Source organism: Solanum dulcamara, chromosome 10 (assembly GCF_947179165.1).
Source record: "Solanum dulcamara chromosome 10, daSolDulc1.2, whole genome shotgun sequence".
In the NCBI taxonomy this organism is placed as follows: Eukaryota; Viridiplantae; Streptophyta; class Magnoliopsida; order Solanales; family Solanaceae; genus Solanum; species Solanum dulcamara.
The window spans coordinates 5,699,324-5,721,533 of NC_077246.1; the positions used below are offsets into that span (position 1 = coordinate 5,699,324).

General features: G+C 33.2%; 2 protein-coding genes, 1 long non-coding RNA gene and 1 pseudogene across 5 annotated transcripts; 2 read left to right on the forward strand and 2 right to left on the reverse strand.

The window, feature by feature from the left end:
• Positions 1-4,274: 4,274 nt before the first annotated feature.
• On the forward strand, positions 4,275-5,806 carry LOC129871034 (secretory carrier-associated membrane protein 1-like; the record flags this gene model as incomplete). Its single annotated transcript, XM_055945899.1, has 7 exons — positions 4,275-4,344; positions 4,425-4,518; positions 4,637-4,682; positions 4,774-4,841; positions 5,023-5,071; positions 5,278-5,343; positions 5,428-5,806. Coding segments are annotated over 7 exons (480 nt in total), but the record flags the coding sequence as incomplete, so codon positions are not given.
• Positions 5,807-5,949: 143 nt separating this feature from the next.
• On the reverse strand, positions 5,950-6,846 carry LOC129871036 (40S ribosomal protein S3a-like). The gene has a single exon (XM_055945901.1). It carries the CDS (start codon positions 6,844-6,846, stop codon positions 6,028-6,030), a length of 819 nt encoding a protein of 272 aa, XP_055801876.1. The 3' UTR covers positions 5,950-6,027.
• Positions 6,847-7,946: 1,100 nt separating this feature from the next.
• Positions 7,947-10,828, forward strand: LOC129870599 (uncharacterized). 3 transcript variants are annotated; one of them, XR_008762102.1, is made up of 3 exons: positions 7,947-8,185; positions 9,720-9,966; positions 10,557-10,828. It is a non-coding gene; the product is annotated as an uncharacterized LOC129870599 (long non-coding RNA). The 3 variants fall into 3 exon arrangements; XR_008762103.1 differs by lacking the exon at positions 7,947-8,185 and adding an exon at positions 8,194-9,005; XR_008762101.1 differs by lacking the exon at positions 7,947-8,185 and having other exon boundaries at positions 9,012-9,966.
• A 9,139-nt stretch (positions 10,829-19,967) lies between these two features.
• Positions 19,968-20,912, reverse strand: LOC129870943 (uncharacterized; annotated as a pseudogene).
• Between the last annotated feature and the right edge of the window lie 1,298 nt (positions 20,913-22,210).

The window sequence follows — 22,210 nt, forward strand, 5'->3', positions numbered from 1 at the left end:
AGAACAAATATTCAAAAGTAATAATAAAAACTCAAGATGAAAAAAAATAAAAAATCAAGCGCACTGAACCCTTCATTTATAGCCTATAAAGGGAGTATGAACATTTATTTATTTTGTCTTATCAGAAAAGTCACAACCCTTCGAAAAAGTCACAATTCTTTAAAAATTCACAACACATCGAAAAAGTCACAATCCTTCAATGTGAAAAGATGTCCACTTTTAATATAATATAATATAAATAATTAAATATAAAATATAAAATATAGAAGATATACTAAATTGGGTGTTTTAAGTTGGGGGTATTATAGTACTTTAACATTCAAGTTAGAGGGGGATGTTTTTTTTAGTTGGGAATACTATAATAATTAAACATTCAAGTTAGGGAGTTCATGCTTTTAAGGTAGTATATTTAAAAATGAGAGGAAACCCTCTATTAATAGTCAATAAAGGATAATATGAACATGTATTTATTTTGCATTATCAGAAAAGTCACAACCCTTCAAAAAAATCACACAATGTCATAAATTTATCATACAATAATGGTAATGGCTAAAGGATGTATTCATTTTGTCACGCTCCGAGAGGGTACTCTAGGCGTGGCCGACACTCAGAAACCATCTCTGACCTCCGAGAGAACCACTTGGTCTCATCACTCATTCGTTCATCAGCGGAAGACTTAAAGTAAAAATAAGAATACTTATGTGGGCTCGTCATCATCAACATCAAAGGAAAGAAATAATCCTTAAAAGAATTAGTTTCAAAGGAAAACTACTCCAATTACATCATCAAACTCTGTCTACGAAGTCTCTAGCACTATCATACGGTGCCAATGACATGTCCGTGGCTACCTCAAAGGAAACATAATACTCAATAATAATAAAAGAATAAGGAGTTCCTCTGAATACAAGAAGGACTCACCAAATAGCTAGAAAGTAATGATCTTCAACGATGTGCCGATTGAAGATGTCTAACACTTGTATCTGCATCATAAAATAATGCAGGTTGAATTACGTCAGTCTATGGAATGTACGAGTATGTAAAACGACAGAAAAGTAAGGACATATATAAAGAAACTCCTCTCATACTTAGCTCAAAACTCAACATCATCTCAACATCAATATGTAATGCAAGTTTAAAAATAATAATAAGTAATTCTTACTCAGTTGGGAGTTTCTCTAACCTGTTGGAAGCGTAGTGGACCAAAATAATAATTTTATTATACAAGGAGCAAAATATTACACATACAAAATAAAACTCTTACAACTTTCTCACAATAAGTGTTTCGGCACTTCTCTTTATCATAAAAGCTTTGCTCTCTATTTTTTCCTCTCTAACTCTCTAAGAAGCTTTGCTTTTTTTTTAAAACACACAATTTCATGCATAAAAGCATCTATTTATAGCTAACCTACACCTCCATATAGAAGACTTCTCCAAGTTGAATTTCTCCTACTTTAGTTTACTTCTTCAAGTTGAATTCTTCCTACTTTAGTTTACTTCTCCAAATTGAATTCCTCCATCTTTAGTTTACTTCTCCAAATTGAATTCCTTCTACTTTTTAATCTTGCCAATTTTGACTTTGTTGAAGTCGGTTTGAATTTTTTTAACACTCCCCCTCAAAACGATTTTTTCATTCCAAGCTTTTCTTGGAGTATGTGGAATATGTCTTTTTTCTATGGCTTCTTAAATATATCTTTCAATTGGTCTTTTGTGCGACAATAGACTACCTCCACTGTTTTGTTCTTCACTTGTTCTCGAATAAAATGATGCTTTGTATCGATGTGCTTGCTTCGACTGTGCGACACCGGATTCTTCGCGAGTGATATGGTAGACTTGTTGTCAACATAAATTTTGATCGGATCTTCTTGAGCAAAAAATAATTCTTCCAAAATATTCTTCAACCAAATTGCTTGACAGATACATGCTGCCGCGGCAATATATTCTGTTTCACATGTTAAAAGAGCTACAGTTTGTTGTTTCTTTGATGACCATAAAAATTTGTTGAACCAAGATGAAATAAATATTCGAATGTGCTTTTTCGATCATCCAATTCTCCTCCATAATCATTGTTTGAGTAACCAATCAATTTCGATTTTTCAAAGTGTGTATAAAAAAGACCATGATCCACCGTACCTTTGATGTATCTCAAAATTCTCTTTGCTGCAATCCAATGATCTTGTTTTGGCTTTTCATAAATTTGGTAACCAGTCCAACTGCATACATAATATCTGGCTGTGAGATAGTCAAATACCTTAAACTTCCAATTACACTTTTAAATAAAGTTGGATTAACTGGCTCGCTTGTTGAGTCAACGCTTAACTTCATGCCTGGTTCTGCTGGCGTGTCTACAGGCTTACAATCTTGTATTCTGAACTTTTTCAAAATTTGCTCCGTATATGTTTTTTGAGACATAAATATGTCATCTCTCATTTGTTTCACTTCGACTCCAAGAAAGTATGACATTTTACTAATGTCTGTCATTTCAAATTCTTTAGTCATAGCTTTCTTAAATTCATTGAACATACCTGGATTGTTTCCGGTGAAAATCATATCATCCATATATAGACACTCGATCATGATGTCACCGACCTTATTTTTTTGTGTGTATAATGCATGCTCGTATGGGCTTTTCATGAATTTATTTTTATGAAAATATTCATCAATCCTTGTATTCCATGCTTGCGGAGCTTGCTTTAATCCATACAAAGCTTTCTTCAGATTATAGACTTTGTCTTCATGTCCTTGATTTATATATCCAGGCGGCTGCTCGATATAAACGTCTTCTTCCAGATAGTTATTTAGAAATGTTGATTTCACATCCATTTGATAAATCTTCCATTAATTTTGTGTTGTAATTGCTGTGAGAAGTCTTACGGTATCAATCCTTGCCACCGGAGCAAATACTTCATCAATAAAAGTTAGGTAATACTTGTTTTAAACAAGTGATGGTATGTCAAATGGACCAGCTAAGTCCGAGTGCACAATCTTGAGTGGTCTTCTAGCTCTTCTAGATTTTGCAACTTCAAAACTTTGTCAGTGTTGTTTTTATTTGATGCAGGCTTCCCATAGTTGATCATGTGAATTTATTTCTGACAGACCATTCACCATCTTTTCTTTTGCTAACAGCTTTAGATCAGAAAATTCAAGATGTCCATATCTTAAGTGCCAAAGCCACAAGTCATCTTTTATAGATGTTTTCATGCACTTTACATCTCCAGACTCGATATCAATAGTGAATAGGCGATTTTGCATCATACTAACCTTGAAAACAAATTCTTTATTTTTTTTTCTCAAGGTCATTGAGTAATCATTTATCTGCACTTCGTATCCTATTTCAGAAAGCTGTCCAAGGCTGATGATGTTTCTTTTCAAAGATGATACATAGTAAATATCAGGAATAAATTTCTTTTCCCCATTTTTCTGAGTAATTTTGATTTTGCCTTTTCCTTTGACAGAAACTTGTTATTCATCGCCAAAAGGTTACTTTACCATTAACATATTCATCCAATTCAAAAAAAAAACTCCTTTTGACCAGACATATGGTTGCACAACTATCCAAATACCAAATATTCTTCTTGGATTTTTCATGTCCCTGTTGGTGAGGAATATACGAGATTCTCTATTTTGATTTTCAATAGCTACTATATGACTTCTTTCTTCTTGTTTAGGATTTGATCTACACTCATAGCTATAGTGGTCATATTTATCACAATTATAGCATTGTACCTGAGATTTATATCCCTGTTGAGATCTACCTCTACCTCGGCTTTTGCCTTGAGCTCCTCCTCCACGACTTGTGGCATAATAGTCTACTGGAGGTCGAGATGCATAGTGATAATTCTTTCTGCTTATAGTTGGTTGGCTTTATTCTAAACAAATTTGTACTAGTGTTTTCCAGCTATCAGGAGTATTAATGCATTTGCATTTGCATTTGAGATTTTCTAAATCACAAACCCATTTTTCAGGCAACAAACTTTTTGTGCAAATGATTTAAATGACACTCAAATGTGGATCTAGAATTTACAAACTTGCTTTTTTTTGATAGCTTTGGTATTTGGATTAGGTTTATAAGTCATGTTTGTGGAAGTAATGTTTTAAGAAAAATTGCATCTCAAAGCTGCCACTCCAACTAAAGATAAAAGAGCAAAGGGGAAACATTGCTAAATAGTATATTAGAATGATTTAGGACAAGGTATAGGCTTATCAAAATTCTTTTTTAATAGCTTTAGTTGGTCTTTCTTGTTAATGCACCTATCGATTTACTTTGCACATGGTGAATTGCAGGTTTGGCAGCCTGTCTTCTATGGAACCTTATAGCAGTTACCTCAGCTTGGATCAAAGGAGAAGGTTTCTCCTGAACTAGATTTAAACAATTTTTTTATCTGCAAATGAAAACTAACCAGCTAGATTTCCTTTTGTCATTGTAGGTATAACTATCTGGCTTCTTGCTATTATCTACTTAATATCTGGTGTCCCAGGAGCCTATGTGCTGTGGTATCGTCCTCTGTATCGTGCAATGAGGTACTATTTTGTGTTCCCTCATTGTGGTAAATAATTTTCACATTACCTTTCTTTTATTTATTTGATAATGCTCTTCTACCTCGCAAAATGTATGTCATTATGCCCACTTCGTTTGCAGGACGGATAGTGCACTGAAGTTCGGATGGTTCTTCTTATGTTATCTCGTAAATGTTACATCACCCTTTTCAGTTTTTCCTCTTCTACTACAGTTGATTATTGAGAACAGAGTACTGATTGTTTATATTCATGGTGTAGTTTCACATTGGATTCTGCATCATTGCTACCGTGGCACCTCCTATCTTCTTCAAGGGAAAGTCTTTAGCGTAAGTTGCGTTTCCATATTGGAAGAAGCAATTTGTGCTGGTACAATGAGATTCTAGAATATGCAATCCTTTTGCATCACCAGCATAAAGCCATGCTTGGCTGAATCTCATGCTTTGACTTGTATGTATACGTTTTTAACTATGTGTGTATAACGACTTTTCGTATTCCCCTGTTTAACAGTGGTATCTTGCCTGCAATTGATCTGTTAGGCTGGAATGGTTTGGTTGGGGTAAGCTTCTTTTGCTGTCTAAAATTTAGCTTGAACTAGAATTGAATCAAATGATGGTTGTCTTCAAGTTCTTGACTTAACGAGTTTTTTAGATGTTTCATTGACTTAATAGTAGAAGTTGGTGAGTAAGTCTTTTTCCCATGGCAAAGTGGAAATCTTGTTTATACTTGCTTTTGATAGTCTTTTGAATATGCTTTTACTTGCAGGTATTCTACTTCATCGGGTTTGCATTGTTCTGTCTTGAATCACTGACCAGCATATGGGTTATTCAGGTTGAAGCATCTGTCCTTCCTATCTCATTGCTTTTGCTGTCTTCTCTTACCTGAACATCTTTCCATGCATTGTACGATCTGCAGCAAGTGTACATGTATTTCCGAGGAAGTGGCAAAGCTGCTGAGATGAAGAAAGAAGCTGCAAGATCGACAATGATGGCAGCACTATGACAATACAGGAGCCAAAGGCATGCAGGCAGCTTTCTTCTCACACCATATATCACGCTCGAGCTCTGGAAATGTGTTTTCTGAAGTACATAGTGATGTCATAGCCGACTATACACATGATGTATTCGTGCTAGTACGTATTGTTGCAACCATTATCTGAAAATTCATGTTAATTGGTAGTAACATTTCCTATCTGTCTCTGGGGATCTTCTACATGCTCTTTAGAAGAATATTACCATATGCAAATATTCAAAAATCACTGGAACTGCTCTATTGTTTTTATTTTTTGCTTGCATTGCCGGGCTTATTTCTGGAAACGATGTTCCAACAATTTTTTTTTAATTCTCGAGTGCTCGAAACTGCAGCATAATAACTCTGCAATCCGATCAAGGACCTACCAATGCATCATCAAAGTTTTTTTTTTTTTTTACATGAAGGTAACCTACTAACTCATTTAATGAAAAACAATTTAAGCCACAAGCAAGTTCAAAAACAGATTTGAAAATCATAACATATTTAAGCTCCAACTACTTCAGTTGGCTCAGTTGCAACATCCTCTGCCGGTCTATCCACCTTCACACCGACAGCCTCTGAGTAATCACCGTGAATCTCCATCAATCTGCCAAGGTCGAATTTAGGAGCATTCAAGATCTTGACCTTGCGAATGAAGACATTCTGCAACGGGTAGATGCTTGAAGTTGCCTTCTCAATCTCCCTGCCGATAGATTCAGGAATGAACTTCAGGACCAAGTCTTTCAAATCACACGACTGTGCCTGGTTAACCATGATCTCACGCATCTTGCGACGAATCTGGCTTGACTGTGCATAGCAAGTTCGTTTTTGTTGGTTTGGGCGCTTTTTAGTAAAGCCAATGCAGAACATTCTCAAGGTGTAGCTATCAGTTGTCTTAACATCAACATGAGCCTCAATCAATGATTGCCATTTCTTTACCAAAGACCTCAACTTATCTGTGGTGAAGTCCATACCATGAAAGTTTGTAAGGACATTTCTTCCTTGGACGTCTTCAGCTCTCAGACGAATCTTCCTGAAGGAGTGATCTTCATCATTCTGAAGATCAGCCAATGACACTTCGAACACACGATGCTTCAGGCCTTCTGAAGCAATCTTTGTACCCTGTGTACGGGTAACAAGGGTCTTCCCTACATTACGGACACCAAATACTGATGGAGCCTTGATATCATACCAATCATTTTTAGCATATGGATCAGCTGCTTTCTTCTTTCCTCCCTTCTTGCCTTTGGAAATTCTCTTGTTCTTTTTGGAACATAAGAGGCATAGCTTCCATCCTACGCTGACTAAGATAAGCATAGCCATAGATGTCTTTAAATATATGTACATCAGACAATGATAAAAAAAAATCCTAAAATATAATGTTAATCATTTTTTGTATTGGTCCTTCCTTGATTTTCATACTCGCTTGAAACACTGTAAGCTTGTTATGTAAAGTAGAAATTCTTTCCTGCAATGTGTACTTTTTGGAATTTTATCATCCGAGTTTTGTGACATAATAAGCTATATATAAGAAAACATGAGGTTATTCTAACAAGTGACTTAGAAATCTTTCTTTTTTAAATCAACCTTCTTTTCCTAGAGGACCTAGACTGTATTATGGTACGTCAGACAAATATTATCATTGAGCACCACACGTTATGGACATGTGGATCATTTATATAGCATCGTGGAAGAAAATGTGTTTTAGAAAAATTACAAGAAGATACTAGATGAGTGATATCATTCAATTGAATGTTTTTGACATCATTCAATTAATCTCAACGGAAAGTTTTTTCTATCTAAAAGGGAACATGTAATTCAATTGGAAATATTGAAATTATCTGATTTAGTAAATACAGTGGAAAGTAAACAAATTTAGATTTCATTTCTAAATTTAAGAAATTAATAAGTCCCATGTTGAATTTTTATAGAGCAGCTCGCTCCCCACTTTATTGAATAAGATATATAGAGCAGCTCGTTGATATTTTTAATCTTCCAGTTGGCAGAATAATCATCTCCAGATATATATATGTATTAATATTCTGTCATTTTTCAAGTCTGATATCTTGATTTGAAGCAGAACTAATATTTGATGGAGTGGGTAGAGTCCTTCCCGTTGTGATAAAAAATAATTAGGTGTTGTGCGGAAGCTAGCAACGCAAAACTCGAAAATTATGAGTAAGAAGACAAACTAGAAATATATCAAAAGAGACACAAACATTTAACGTAGTTCGATCAACCGATCTACATCCATAAGAGGAGATGAGTCATCCACTATAAATATCAGAGTACAAATTATCAAAAAAAAAATAACCACTACAAGAAAAAGGGTTATTAAAGACCAAGACTTAGGGACGAGTTGAAAATATAGTCCTTAATAATATATCTTTAGGGATAAAGATTATTTTATGGTCCCTAATTCACATTCTTATTCTCTAAATAAATAACCGGTCCCTAGAACAATTCAGCAACTAAAGGCGCGCTTACACAAAAATTTCAGTTGGCTTTGCTAAAAAAATTCTCTCTGTAAACAAATCCCTAAACCCTATTTGGAGACTACTCAAATTGCAATCTATAGAGACGCAATCGCAGGAAACGTGAGCTGGGTTATTGCTAAATCTAATCAAATTCGTCACTCTCTGCATCTGCTTCTCATTATCTGGTAAACATAATAGTTGGGTTTCATGTTTTTTGTTCTCTCTTCGATTAAAATAAAACTTCTCATTCAGTTTCTTTCTTTCTGGTGCTATTGAATGTCTTTCTGTTATGTATGAGGCTAAAATTGGGGCTTGTAGGAAAACAACATATTTGATGATTTATTATGAATTTCAGCCATTGGGATTGCATTAAACGTTGTGCATTCTGCAGACATGTTTTTAGGATAAGGAAATGTTGTGGCTTTAATTTATTTTGGGTTATGTATATTCTAAATTTCTTGTGAATTGATTGAACTTTTTTACTCAATAGGTGCCCTAATTTAGCTCCTTTACTCTAGACTTTTATTTGTTTTTTAAATTATATAATCAATTTATTGAATTTCGTAACATAATTTGTAAAAAAAAAAAATTGACAGGCATGAACATTAATTTTATCTGAAAAATAAAAGATGATGTGAATGTATTTTTTTTATCACATTTTTGACTTACTGCTTTATTTTTTTATCTCTATTCATAAAACCATGGTTGGTACACATCCATAGGTGTTTGGTGTATAAGTTTCCGAATAAAGTGATCTCTTATCTCAATATTCAATATCTTTTATGATCTTCATGAAGCATTTATACATTCATTGGTGTTTGGTGTATAAGTTTCCTATTGAAGTGATCTCTTATCTCAATATTTGACATCTTTTAAGGTCTTCATGAGTCATTCATGCTATGAACTTCATAATTTAATTGTCTCTTAACAAGACATGTTGAACTTCAGAAGATTGTCCCTACTTTAAAAGGAAGTGCAACTTCTTTATTTTATGTTCTGAAATAGGTAAAAGAAGTTTTTGATATATGATTTTCTAATGGATTTGGGTACTTTTGTCTTGTCTTTCTGTCATCTTATTGTTATTTTTCTTAATCTAGTTCACCCTCATTCCAGATTTTTCTTCTTTTTCCTTTCTGTTGGTTATAGATCATTAAGCTACAAATTGTAGAGTAAATAGTTTCCTTAGCCATAGATCTGTTTACATAATTGTTTCAAGTAATGAATTTTCAAAGTTAGAACAAATGTTTGTTTGCAATTATTTGTTTTAGTTAATAGTTGGATGCTGGACAATAGTTACGCTAGTGAAAAATTATGGTTAAAATTTAGTTTTGTTGATGAATGTTTATGTTCACATTGTAGTTTATTAGTTAGGACTATTACTTTTTTTTTCTTTTTTTCAAGTCACTCTCGAATAATTTGTTGATCAACTCACAGATAGTAGAAAATATTTGGTGGTCTAACAAATCTACATTGCCTTATTTCCCCTACTTACTTGGAGATTGAAGATGAACTGCCTATTTGAGGACTATTGCTTTAGAAGTTAGTGATAAATTTTACCGTTTGTGTTCACATGATTAAGTAGTGAATGATTTTTCCTAATGTGTTTGCACCTTTATGCTTGTAGAATAAAATTAGATTTGCTAGATTGACTCTCTCCATGTCCTAACTTTGATATGTTTTAATTTTGGTTACTATTTGGTGACCTATCAACTTATGGAGCTGAATGTATATGGAAATATTTAATAAGAAGACAAAAAGTGGACTATGAGAACGATAACAAGTCTAATGATTAAGATGAGTTTCATCAAATAGGCGGAAGAGGTGAGAAAGCACAACTTTCATGTAAAGCAGATCACGCAAGAATCTTAACAAATTGAAATGACAATGAAAATCCAGCAATTCAAAAGAGGCCTCGTGTTTTTTGGTCTATAATGCTTCACAAGGGAATGAGGCAATTCATCTCCAGGTATTTGTCTATCTTTGTTCTTTATATTCAATCTGATTTCTTTATATTTTTATAGAAATAGAGATTCTTGCAACAAAATGACTTCCACAACTACAAAGGAGAATTTCTTATCTCCGATCCACTTAAATTGTGGGAATATGAGAATCTCTTTAGTTGAATTGAAAGAATTTTCTATTGAAGGGAAGATGATTTTACATCAATAGTTAAAGGAAAAAAGTTATTTAGTACTTACTTTTGGTCAAAATTATGAATTAGTATTGTGAACATATGTTCAATTTAACCACTTAAATTTGAAATGAAATCTATTTTGAGTGAACATTTGTTCAGTTCAACCACTTAAATTTGGAACGAAATCTATTTTGATTTAAACTCTTCCGATAGAAGTTTGTTTATGTAGAAGGTTTATGTTTCAGTTCATTATACATACTTCTGTGATGATAGATTTATGTAATTACACTTGATGAATTTGAACCTTTTTTCAGGTGAGTGGTTAAAATGCTGTCAGACTTAAGCTGACATAAGAACAATTAGACCAATTTTCCGATCAATCTTTATAGTTTTTCTTAAGATAGTGTTTTATGCCATTACAGATTTTGAAGACTGAATTTACAAGTCAAGATGAAGATTTTGAAGACTTCATGCAACCTAACTAGACGATTATCATTTGGCTGGGACTTTTAGACAAAATATTCTGATATACGCTTAGATGTTAAAGTGTTTGCTCAAGGATTATATAAACAACGATATGACTTATGAGCCATATGTCATGGCCATGCTACTAATGATATGTTAGTTTATGTTTGTAATCAAGGCTTTTATCTGTATCTATTATCTATGTTGTATGTATTGTAGTATTTTAAGATATTGGATAGAAATTTTTGATTGAACTGAGTATGATAAGACAATAATTTTGTGGGGTCTATATACACTTTAGGGACCAGCTCTTAAAAATAATTAAGGACCATTTTTGTCGTCCCTAATGATATTAGGACCAGTGCAATCTAGTCGCTAATAGGCTGGTACTAGGAAAACATAATACTAATCTTTGTTTAAGGACCAGAAAGATAGTCGCTAAAATAGTTTCGGCGACCAGAATTATTTTCCGTCCCAAAATCATTTGACGACCAGATTTCTAAACTCACCGTTGTTGACCAATAGCGACGGAGGCTATTAGGACGGGTGGCGCCCAGCTTGTTCACGTTGGAAATGCTCATTTGGGACCAGATTTGGAGGGACCATATTTCCCTTCCTTAGAGGCTGCTTTTCTTACGGTGAACCTCACACAATTCACTCGGAATATAAAGAGGTTCATACAAGTGATAACGTATCACTTGTGTCTCATAGTTTCTCCCCCCACACAAAACTCTCAAAGCCCCTTAGGATTACATTGTGAATGCTACTATGTTAGAAGGAATGGGCATCTATTTATAGATTCATAAACATTTTTATACAAGAAAAAGTACTAGTCAAATATGAAGACTTTATGTTTTTCTTTTAGAAAAGTCAGGGTAACACTTCCTTTGATCCTAAACATGCTATTTTTATAATATGTTCTTTATATTGCATCATTCAATTTATCAAGTTAATAATTCAATGACTAATTCTATTTGAGATAAGATATCATAATATGAGCTATTGTCTAAGTAGTCGTCAAGTGACCATGCTTAGTGGTGTGGCTGTACAGGACAAACCGATAAACCGCACCAAACTGATAAACCGAATCAAATCGGAAAAAAAACCCAACTAGTGGTTTGGTTTGACTTAGTTTGGTGTTTGGAAAAAAAACCCGACCATTATAGGGTTAGTTTGGTTTAAACTAAAAAAAGTCAAACCGAACCCAAACCGACCCGATTATAGATATACTACTTTTAAATTATGTTATACATAAAAATATTTATAAAAATGTAATTTATAAATATTTTTTAAAATTTTTTCATAATTTTTGTTTTCTTTCTTACATTTAGATTTGGACTTGAGAAGCTCATCTAAATAATATACAAAAAAAAAGTCATCTTATAAAGTTATACTATAAAGTTAAAACTTCAAACAGTGTTCTGCCTCCATCTTATATTTTGACATTTTGTACTAGAACTCTTTTTAAGAAGCACTGCTCTGTGCTTTTTATTAGATACTATGAAAAACCCGAAAAACTCGAAAAAACCCAAAAAAAACCCAAAAACCCCGAGAAAAATTAATATCGAAAAAACCCGACTTTTATTGGTTTGATTTGGTTTATAGATTTAATAACCCGACACAAATGGTTTGATTTGATTTGTAAAAAATGCGAACCAACCCGATCCATGTACACCCCTACTTAGTGCATTATATTAATCATTTATTTAACAAACCATCTTTATGATCAATTTCTTTAATTTTCTTGTATTCTTGGTGAACATGCTCTTTTGTTGTTTTTTTGTGCTTTAGATTTTCTTGTGATGATGCCGAAGAGCGAGCAAGCCGAAGGGTGTATAGGATGTTTGCGTTCCCCGACATGTGGAGGTTGCACTTCCTGTGTGTGTTTTGGATGTGAAGAATGTTGTTTCTCAGACTGCAATTGTCAGACTTGCATTGATTTCAGAAAGAACACAAAAGCTTAAATTGCCCTTTTGCTTGAGTATTTGTGTCATTTGAATGGGCATGTTCTTCCAACATTTCATTCATTTGAACCCATGTATTTGTTTACAACATGTTTTTGCTGACATTTAAATTTTCAATTCACATTTCATAGTTAAAGGCCTTATTTTGGCTTCATCTATAGTTTTTCCTATCTATATGGTTTACATTGGCTCTTTAAATATGTGATATATACAATGTTTTCATTGGAGATGAATATTCTAAGGGTGTGTTTGGTACGAAGATGTTTCTCAATTTTCTCACTCGTCAAAATGTTTTGAAAAATTATTTTTTGAGGAAAAAAAAGTTTTTTAATGTAATGACTGGTTATTTAGTGATTTTTGCTTCTTTTCTCCTGTATGACCATCCTCATAGTTGTGGTTCGTTGTTTATGATTTGAGGGAATGGGTGACAGGACTAATGATGTGAATACTAATTACCTGACTCTTAAATGATCATGTTGTTGGTATTATTGTTTGCAGTGCTCTTATGTACAACTTGCTTTATATTGAATCAAGTCTTTAATTCTGTCACTTCTGGATTTTCAACTTTGGAAGGAGAGTTGAATTAGTTCGCGAATGTTATTTGATGGTTCGCCTATTAGAGATATTCTAAGTTCAACTCTTTGAGTTTCTTTCTGATGCTATTGTCTAATGCTATTATAGGAGAGTTGAAACTCTCTAGATTGGCTGCAACCGTTACAATATGCTACAACAACAACCCAGTGAAATTTCACAACATGGGGTCTGGGGAGGGTAGAATGTACGCAGACCTTACTCCTACCAAGGTAGGACGGCTGTTTCCTGGAGACCCTCGGCTCAGTAAAAGCATAAACGCATAAAAAATGTTAGATAAGAATAGGAAATTAAAAGCTTTAAGAGAAAAACAACAAACAAATAACGAATAGATAACAAATAAATAAATACAAATAAATAATAACACATAACGAATAAATAAATAATGAAAGCATCGCAGATAAAATAGAGTAATCAAAGCATAGAAAGTAATAAATAATAACAGAAATAACAGAAATCATAAGTCAAAGCGCAAGAGATCGTAATGCACTACTATGCCTATGAATAGAGAAGAATAACGAGACTATGAACTAGCCTTCTACCCTAATGTGGGTCCTCCACACCCTCCTATCTAAGGTCATGTCCTCCGTAAGCTGTAACTGCGCCATGTCCTGTCTAATCACTTCTCCTCAATACTTCTTCGGCCTACCCCTACCTCTTCTGTAACCATCCATGGCCAGCCTCTCACACATCCGCACTGGGCATCTGTGTCTCTCCTCTTCACATGTCCATACCATCTCAGTCGCATTTCCCGCATCTTGTCTTCAATCGTTACAATATGCTAATATGTTTTTTTTTACCTATTATAATAGTTCAGGATAAAACCTCAACGTCATCTTTAATGTATGAATATTGACTTTTTAATACATAAATTAATAGAAATATTTTAAATACCTCTCTCATGGCCGCGCGAAGCGCGGTTCATTTCACTAGTTCATATAGTGATGAAATTGAAGTCAAAGAAGAAGAAGAGGTGGTGGAAGAAGACGATATTAATGAGTTTGTAGATCAAAACATGTCTGAGTAGTTTGAAACAAGAACTATTATGCTCCTCCTACGATGGATATAGATGGTGATGATGATGAGGAACAAGAAGCATGTTCTATCTGCTTACTTGAATATAAAGATGAAGATACCATTGTCACACTTCAATGTGGCTATGAACTTCATGCTGAATGCATTAACAAGTGGTTGCAGAGGAAAAAATCATGTCCTTTTTGTAGAGCTTCAGTTTTGCCCCACAACACATGACTGCCTTCATTATTAATTGAGTTAGAGTAGCGATTAGTAATTCTGTAATGATCATTGCAATCACAATTCACTTCTTTTTAGTCTTTTCCCTGTTGTTTATTGTAGTTTCTGGACATGTAATCTGTTTATAATGACATCTATATATAACACATATAATTGAGTTCGGTGGATCCTTTTTTTAAACGTGTAACTTGTTTATGTAAGCCAAAGCAGTCAATACCCTCTTATTTTTAGGAAATAACTTTCCAATCTTCTTCATTTCCAGCTCCACTAACACAATCAAGCATAATAGATAAGAAGGGAGGCTTATTCAAAAAACATAAAGCTTGTATAAGTAATATCGTTATCTTCTCTATAAAAGTTAGCAAATCAGAAACAATAAAGATGAAAAACAAAAGAATTATCCGAGTCCACAGAATCAACTGTGTCCTTAAGGATTTAATCCTCTCAATGCATGTACCTGAGGTTATGGATTATTGTAACACCTCAAAATTTTTCACCAAGACTCGGACCATTATTCATATACGTATAGACTCGAACTCGATGAATTCTAATTGTATATATGAGTTAGGATCAATTCCTAAGTATTTGAAGTGTATTAGAGGTAAATTCTGGTCATAAAGAACCTCTAATACTAAGTCTAGTTGAAAAATTCCTTACCGATTAAGTTTTCATATAAGATCTTATAAGGGTCAACTTTAAACGACCATATCTATCATAATATTAAGGGTTAGGTGGCCTATAACCTATCAAATTAAATATCTATGTGTCCTCTTTCCAACTCCACCAAATTTGCCTCATTTGGAGTTCGTAGTAAAAAGTTATGACCGTTTTACTGAAGACGCTCCATCCTAGCAGAAGTCTGCAATGCGGAGAGGACGCGGACTCCACTGCCTAAGCCAAACGATGCCCCTTTTATTTTTGTAAGGGTATTTTTGTCCTATAACCCTTTGGGAAGTTATTTTAATGTCCCTAAACGTGTAGAAATCAGTTTTTCCTCATTAGAAACCTTCTCATTCACTCCTAAACTTTAACACTCAAGAATTTTCAAGAAAAATATCAAGTTAAGGTTCTCTTTCAAGGTTCTTCATCAAGGTAAGTTCTTCTGCATACGTTTTAATATTTTCAACCCAAATTTCTTCATACATACATGAATCGCTAAGAGAAATCTTAAATCATAACCGTAGGATTTCCAAGAAAACAAATCCAAGAATTTCAAGAAAGGGTATCTTGATTGTTCTTCTTCAAGTTATGATTCTTCATCAAGATTTGTGGAGCTTTTACAGTATGTAACGCTAAACTAAATCGTGGACTTTGTTCTTCCATTTGCCTCATGAATGTGATAGGTTATTTGTGAATGAATTGAGTCCCCACGATTGTGATAGATTGAATTTTGAACGAATTGAGTCCCCATGATTGTGTTTCTTGAGAAAATTTTTTAAACTTAACATATTTTTACATAATAATGCGTAATTGATGATTTCTATGAACTTGTTCTTTAACGAATGATTTTTGACTATTTACTTCATAAACCCTCATTATATTTTGACTAACATTGGATGAATATGATTAAAGATTGAGTCTAGAGCCTTGGACTTGTGAATGTATGATTGTGATTGGGATATGAGCATGACGATGGTCTTGATGAAACTTGATAGTCTTTGCATCTTCATTATTGAACTAAATTGAATGATCTCAACAAAATGTTGTCATAAATAATTGTGCCAACTACTCATAAATGAATGGTTTGGGAATGATTGGAAGATTGATTGTCTGAAAGGATTGATTGGATAGAACCGATGAACTGATAAAAGTTCATATGAGACTTGTTGATTGGTTTGATTGGAAGATTGATTGTCCGAAATGACTGATTTGATAGAACCGATGAACTGATAAAAGTCCATATGAGTCTTGTTCATTAGTTGATTGGGATTGATTGTCTTATGAGCATTGAGTCATGGGAGGAGTATCGAGCACCGAATTAAGTAAGAGTAAGTAATAACTCGAGTTCAATAACTACATCGCCAAACGTAGAAGATGATTGAATTATGATGTTTCCCTATTTTATTGTCCTAAAAAGATAGGACTTGATTGATTGTTGGATCCAGATTGATAGATTTGTCCTTTACCCTGTCAAGGTATTGGACGGTTGTAGCAACAGCAACGAGCTTGTTGTACGATTACTGGCTCATAAGTGATTGTTGTCGGATAAGAGAAACTTCCATATAGGTCTTGATAGTACTCTGATTTGATTGGATTTGATTGTATATGATTGGTCTCTGTCTAAAACCTTACTCTTGCTTTAGACTTTTGACATCTTGATCTAGTTGCTTACTTCTTGATTGAGTTATTTGAGTTGATAGTATTCTACATTATGCATGTTTCATTCTGCCATATTACGTACTTACACATTTCATGTATTGACGTCCATTTGGACCTGCATCGTTTCATGATGCAGAGACAGATTCTAGAGATCATCAACAGGCTCATCGTTGAGGATCCGTTCATATTCCAGCTGATTGGTGATTCATCTCTGCTTTCGGAGGATGTCATTCTTTTATCATCTACCTTTAGAGTTTAGACTTTTACTTTTATTTGATTTGAAGTAGTCATGAACCTGTCATTGGCACCACTCAGACAGTTAATAGAGGCTTCATAGACTAGATTGTTGACCTGTTGATTTGAGATTGTCTTTTGGCTAGTTTCATTCATACTAGTCTTGTTGATTGGATTAGACAGATTGTTGGCCTTTGGCCTTATTCTATGAATATCTATTTGATCATCTTGATGAGTTAAGTCTTCTGCTGATAGAGAGTTGATTGATTGTTTGTGTGAACAGGCCAAGTGGTTATCTTGGGACTAGAAATAGTCTCTGAGTGCCGGTCACGCCTAATGTATCCTTCTGGGGCATGAAAATTATTTTCTTCCAAGATAAAATAGATAAACTATTATAGAAATAGTGGTCCTCAAACTTCTGTAACTTTGGCGAACTCAAACTTCAACAACGAGATCACACACTGACTTAATCAATTTGTTTGTAAGAAAAATATGCAAGAGAAGGGGAAACTTTGATGCAGAAAAATGAGAGAAAGCCTTTCTATTTATAGCCATCTACAGGTGCAAAAATACCTGTTTAGGAAGACTTGTCTTTTTAGAACAGTCATGGTGTTTTTTTAGGAAAAGAAATGTCTGTTCGGAAGGAACAGCCGAACAGGTCCTTTTCGAGCGAATTTCAATTATTCTATTGCACGAATTAATTTAAGTTAATTCGGTCCTGCGAATTTAATTAATTCAAATTGATCTACGGATAAATTAATGCTGAATTAATATTCAGGTAAAGAAAATCAATTAATGAGATTAATAAATAAATTTTGTCTAAAAAATTATCAATCAATTATTTGCCAAAGCCGACGGAGCGACGTCAATGACGGCGCGAGTACATCCTCTACTTAACCCTTTAAGAGCTAGAAGAAGTGTTTTCTTATATAAGGACAAAATATTCTTTTCTTCTACCAATGAGGGAGAAATGACTTTTCATTTTCTCTTCATTTGGTTTCCAATATTTTCCAATTCTCCTTTTCTCATTTTCTCATTTTTCAATTCACACCTTGCTTAAACTCAATAAATATAACATCAAGATTCACAAATTAAAGTAAGAACATGCATTAATTATTAAGATACAAAAGCTTATATACATTCAATACAAACATTTCCTGCAAAATAGACGAGGGTTTTACCATGTAAGTTTGACGAAATACAAGCAAGTAGCTAAGTTCCTTGAATTCGCCCCAAGCAGTAATAAGTTCCATATATAGCCTTAATATGAATCCTACTGTCAGTTTTAGGATCATCAATCATTTCAATCATATCATCCGACACCTTTTCATCGGATGCCATTTCTGAAAATACTTTCTAGAATTAGAAGTACAAGTCTCTAGCAAATTCAAAGTCAGACTCTGTGTTACCGGGTTATTCGACAAAACTAACTTCTTCTTAATCGCTTTGACGATTTCCATCCCCGTTGAACACCCCTCTGTTGATCATCCCGCAAATTCGTAGGTTCAAGCTCCAATTAGGATCCTCCATAGTCTCTAATGTGGCTTCGTCTACCATTTTGGATTCAGTGATTGGACCTTATAGAATTTCTCATTTTTGCACTTACCATTCTGCTCATTTGAGCTTATCTGTTGCTAATGTTAGTAGCTATTTAGTGGAAGATCTAGAAATGAATATATTTAGTAATATTATGTGACTGAACAACAGTAAAGGTAAACCGTGTTTTGAAAAAAAATAACTTGGGAGGAAGGCAAGAAGAAAGAAACAATTTTTTTTTAGGAAACAACTTCCTAATCTTTTTTTAAATTTCCCAATCATATTTGGAATCAGAATAAAAAGAATTCAGGAAATAAATTCAGAATTAGACAAAAAAAATTCACTATAAATACGTTAGATTAACTAACGTTCCATTATTTTTCTAAGTTCTGAACTATTTTTTCCTGGTAATCCAACAAAAACTTGTTTTTTGAACAAACATGTCTCAAGTTCTAAACTTTCTTTTTTTCCATAATTTAATAGAAAGCACATTGAAGAAAAAGCTCTGTTTAAAATACATAATAATTAATTACTATTTTTTTAATTATCAATATAATATTTCTTGTAATAATTTGTAGGCATGAATAGGTATATATAAATTATTATGTGTCATATAAGACTACAAATGTATATATCTTAGATAAGTTCTTATTGATTAAAGTTTTAAATTTTTTATCAATTGAATTATTTGGTATACAAACTATCAAAATATTCTAGAAGTAGTAGGAATATTAAAAATATAAAATTGAGACTTCACTTGATTAAGTATACCAAGCAGCGTATCATTTTTACTTGTATTTATTTTATATTATGTTTAATTACAAAAATATATCTTAACCATAGTGCACACTTCAGAAGGCAATATCTTTTTAAATATAATAATTTGATAATTTAATTAACTTGATCTTGAAATATTTAAGAGACATCTCAAAGAATTGAAGACGGTCTTATCAAGCTAATCTTAAAATATAATTGACTCAAATTGACGTGATTAAGACAAATTAAAAAATAGAAAAAAACTGCAAATTTAATTGCATTAAGAAAATTTAATTGCTTAATAGAAAAATCAAAATTTCTGATAGACTTTTCATCAAAACTCCATTAAAATTGTACTTATCGCAATTGTTTTCAATGGACTTTCCATATAAAATTATGAGTTTTCTGATAGTGTTATATACTTATGTATCAAGACACCTTATAGTAGTATAAATATTTTTTACGCTGCTAATCTGCAGAAGTTAAACTAAAAAATAAGAGGATGTAATGTAATTTACCTCGGGAAGACCAACCACCATGAAGCATCTGTCTTAAGAAAATCATTGAATATATATAAATTACTAGTAATTAAAGAAAATAAAATTTCAAATTCATAAATTTAAAATTTTAATTCCGCTTATCTTCATAAATGAGGAAAGTTATTTCTCTCCCTTCCCTAGATAATATTTAAGCAATTGAAACAAAAAAAGTATATATTTTTAAAAAGAAAAACATATATTTTTAATAATACCAAACACACTTAATTATACGAAAAAACGCCTAAAATACCCTCGAACTATTGACATCCACCTTTGGATTCAATATTGATCATTTTTTTAACAGTCACTCATTTAAATAAATTTAATTAAATCTTTAAATACGTAGCGATTATCTATTGATCACATTTTAAATAACCTAAATTAATTAACAAACACACCCATTCCTTATTTTAGACCTGCCCCATGACTGTTGGAAATTCCCTCCATCGGGTCAAGCTGACCCGACTTGGACCCGGACCCATTATTGTTCAAAAATTACTTTTTCAGCTCAGCAGAAGAACCAAAATCACCATTGGATGACCCTTTTTTTCAATGATGACCCGTTTGTGTTTCTTCTTCTTTTTTGCTCTGCAATCCATCTTCATAAGCTTCGAGAATTACATGAATAAGTTATCCATTTGATAAAGAATCTCATTCTACTCAATAACACATATAACAGCTTAAACAATAACAGTTAAAAAAATTAAATAGTCAACAATACCGCCAACGCAGCTGCTCACAACGTCGACGCCTAGACCTTTCAAACCACCACCATCGGAGTTTTCAGAACCTGAGTTGGGTGTTGCTGACTTGTGGTGGGTATTTCTCCGATTATTATAAAAGTCACCGAAAAGTTCGCCGACGATACGGGTTGAAGTTGCAGGAGTGGGCTGGTGGTATTAAACTTGTGGGTTGTTCTCCGATGGCCGGAAAGCACGCCGGAAGTGCAAGAAATGAGATAAGCTAAGACTTATTTATCTACTTGAGATAAAGCTGCAGCAAGGTAAAAATAGGAGCTGATAACGATGAAACATGGTCAGAAATTGGAGGAGGAGATGAATGAATTGTGCCTTTTCTATGAAGTTTCATCATAGTTATTGATAATGGAAAAAAATAGAGAATTTGGATCGATTAGGTTAAGTTAATATGGGGTGGGTGGATATGATTTGGGGCGGGTCTAAAATTAGGAATGGGCGGGTTTGTTAATTAATTTAGGTTATTTAAAATGTGACCAATAGATAGTCTGCGTATTTAAAGATTTAATTAAATTTATTTAAATGAATGGTTGTTAAAAAAATGATCAATAAACAGGTTGGACTTAAGCCCATCAATTGTACTTGAGTTGCCAACCCTTTTTTCAAGGAACTCTCTAGCACCTCCACTCACCGTATTTTACATAGCCTTAAAAAGAAAAAGGAGGGCCAACTTAGCATGTAGATTCAATTGGCATTGACCTAGCTTACTTAATTGGAGTTAAAGGTTGATATCAAGGGTATTTTAGAGCTAATAGGTGGATGGAAGGCAGTTTTATACTATTTTCAATAGTTCGACGGTATTTTAGGCCCTTTTCCACTTATATATCAATTAGAGTAAGAGATTTTACATCAGGACTTTATCTATCAATCTATCTAAATATATCTATATCTATATCTATATTATTATAAAAGCATAAATAATAATGTTGGTTGAACAAAAATTCACTAAAAGTTGATTTACTTATTTGTCATTTTAAGTTAAAATTTTCTCCATCTAAAAAATTATTAATGGATATAAATATAATTTTATATTAGGACTAAACAAAACATATTTCTATTAGGACTAAGTTTACTGCATGATACGTATTATCCAATTAATACTAGGAGCTTAACATTAAATCTATTTCAAGTAAACTATGAGTAGGGAATTTCTACACGTTTTATAATATTTGTTGACCAAAATATCTATTAAATATTGAACGACTTTTATATCCTTAATGAGTAAATATTTAATAGTTATAACTTTAATTCATTTCAAACTCCTATATATTTGCATAATAATTAAATAACAATTATTTAAATAAAATAGTAAATCACAATTTTGTCTATTGTAGAAAAATAGTAAATGATAATTTTATCTATTATAGAGTCTTTCAATAAAGGAAAAATGTTCAATCAACAATTTAATGTGTCGGATCCCCAGTCAAAAATTGAGGTAAGATCATAGGTGGGGTGTCAGGGTTGAGTCTCGAGTTAGGTGTCAAGGTGGGATTTTGTGTCGGGTGTTGGAGTTGAGTTTCAGATCGAGAGTCAAGGTCGGGTCCCATATCAAGTATCAAGTGGGTCCTTAATCAATAGTCGGGGTCGAGTGTCAGAATCGGAGTTCAGTTCGAAAGTCGAATCTCGTGGTCGGATCTTGATTCGAAAGTCGGATCTTGAATCG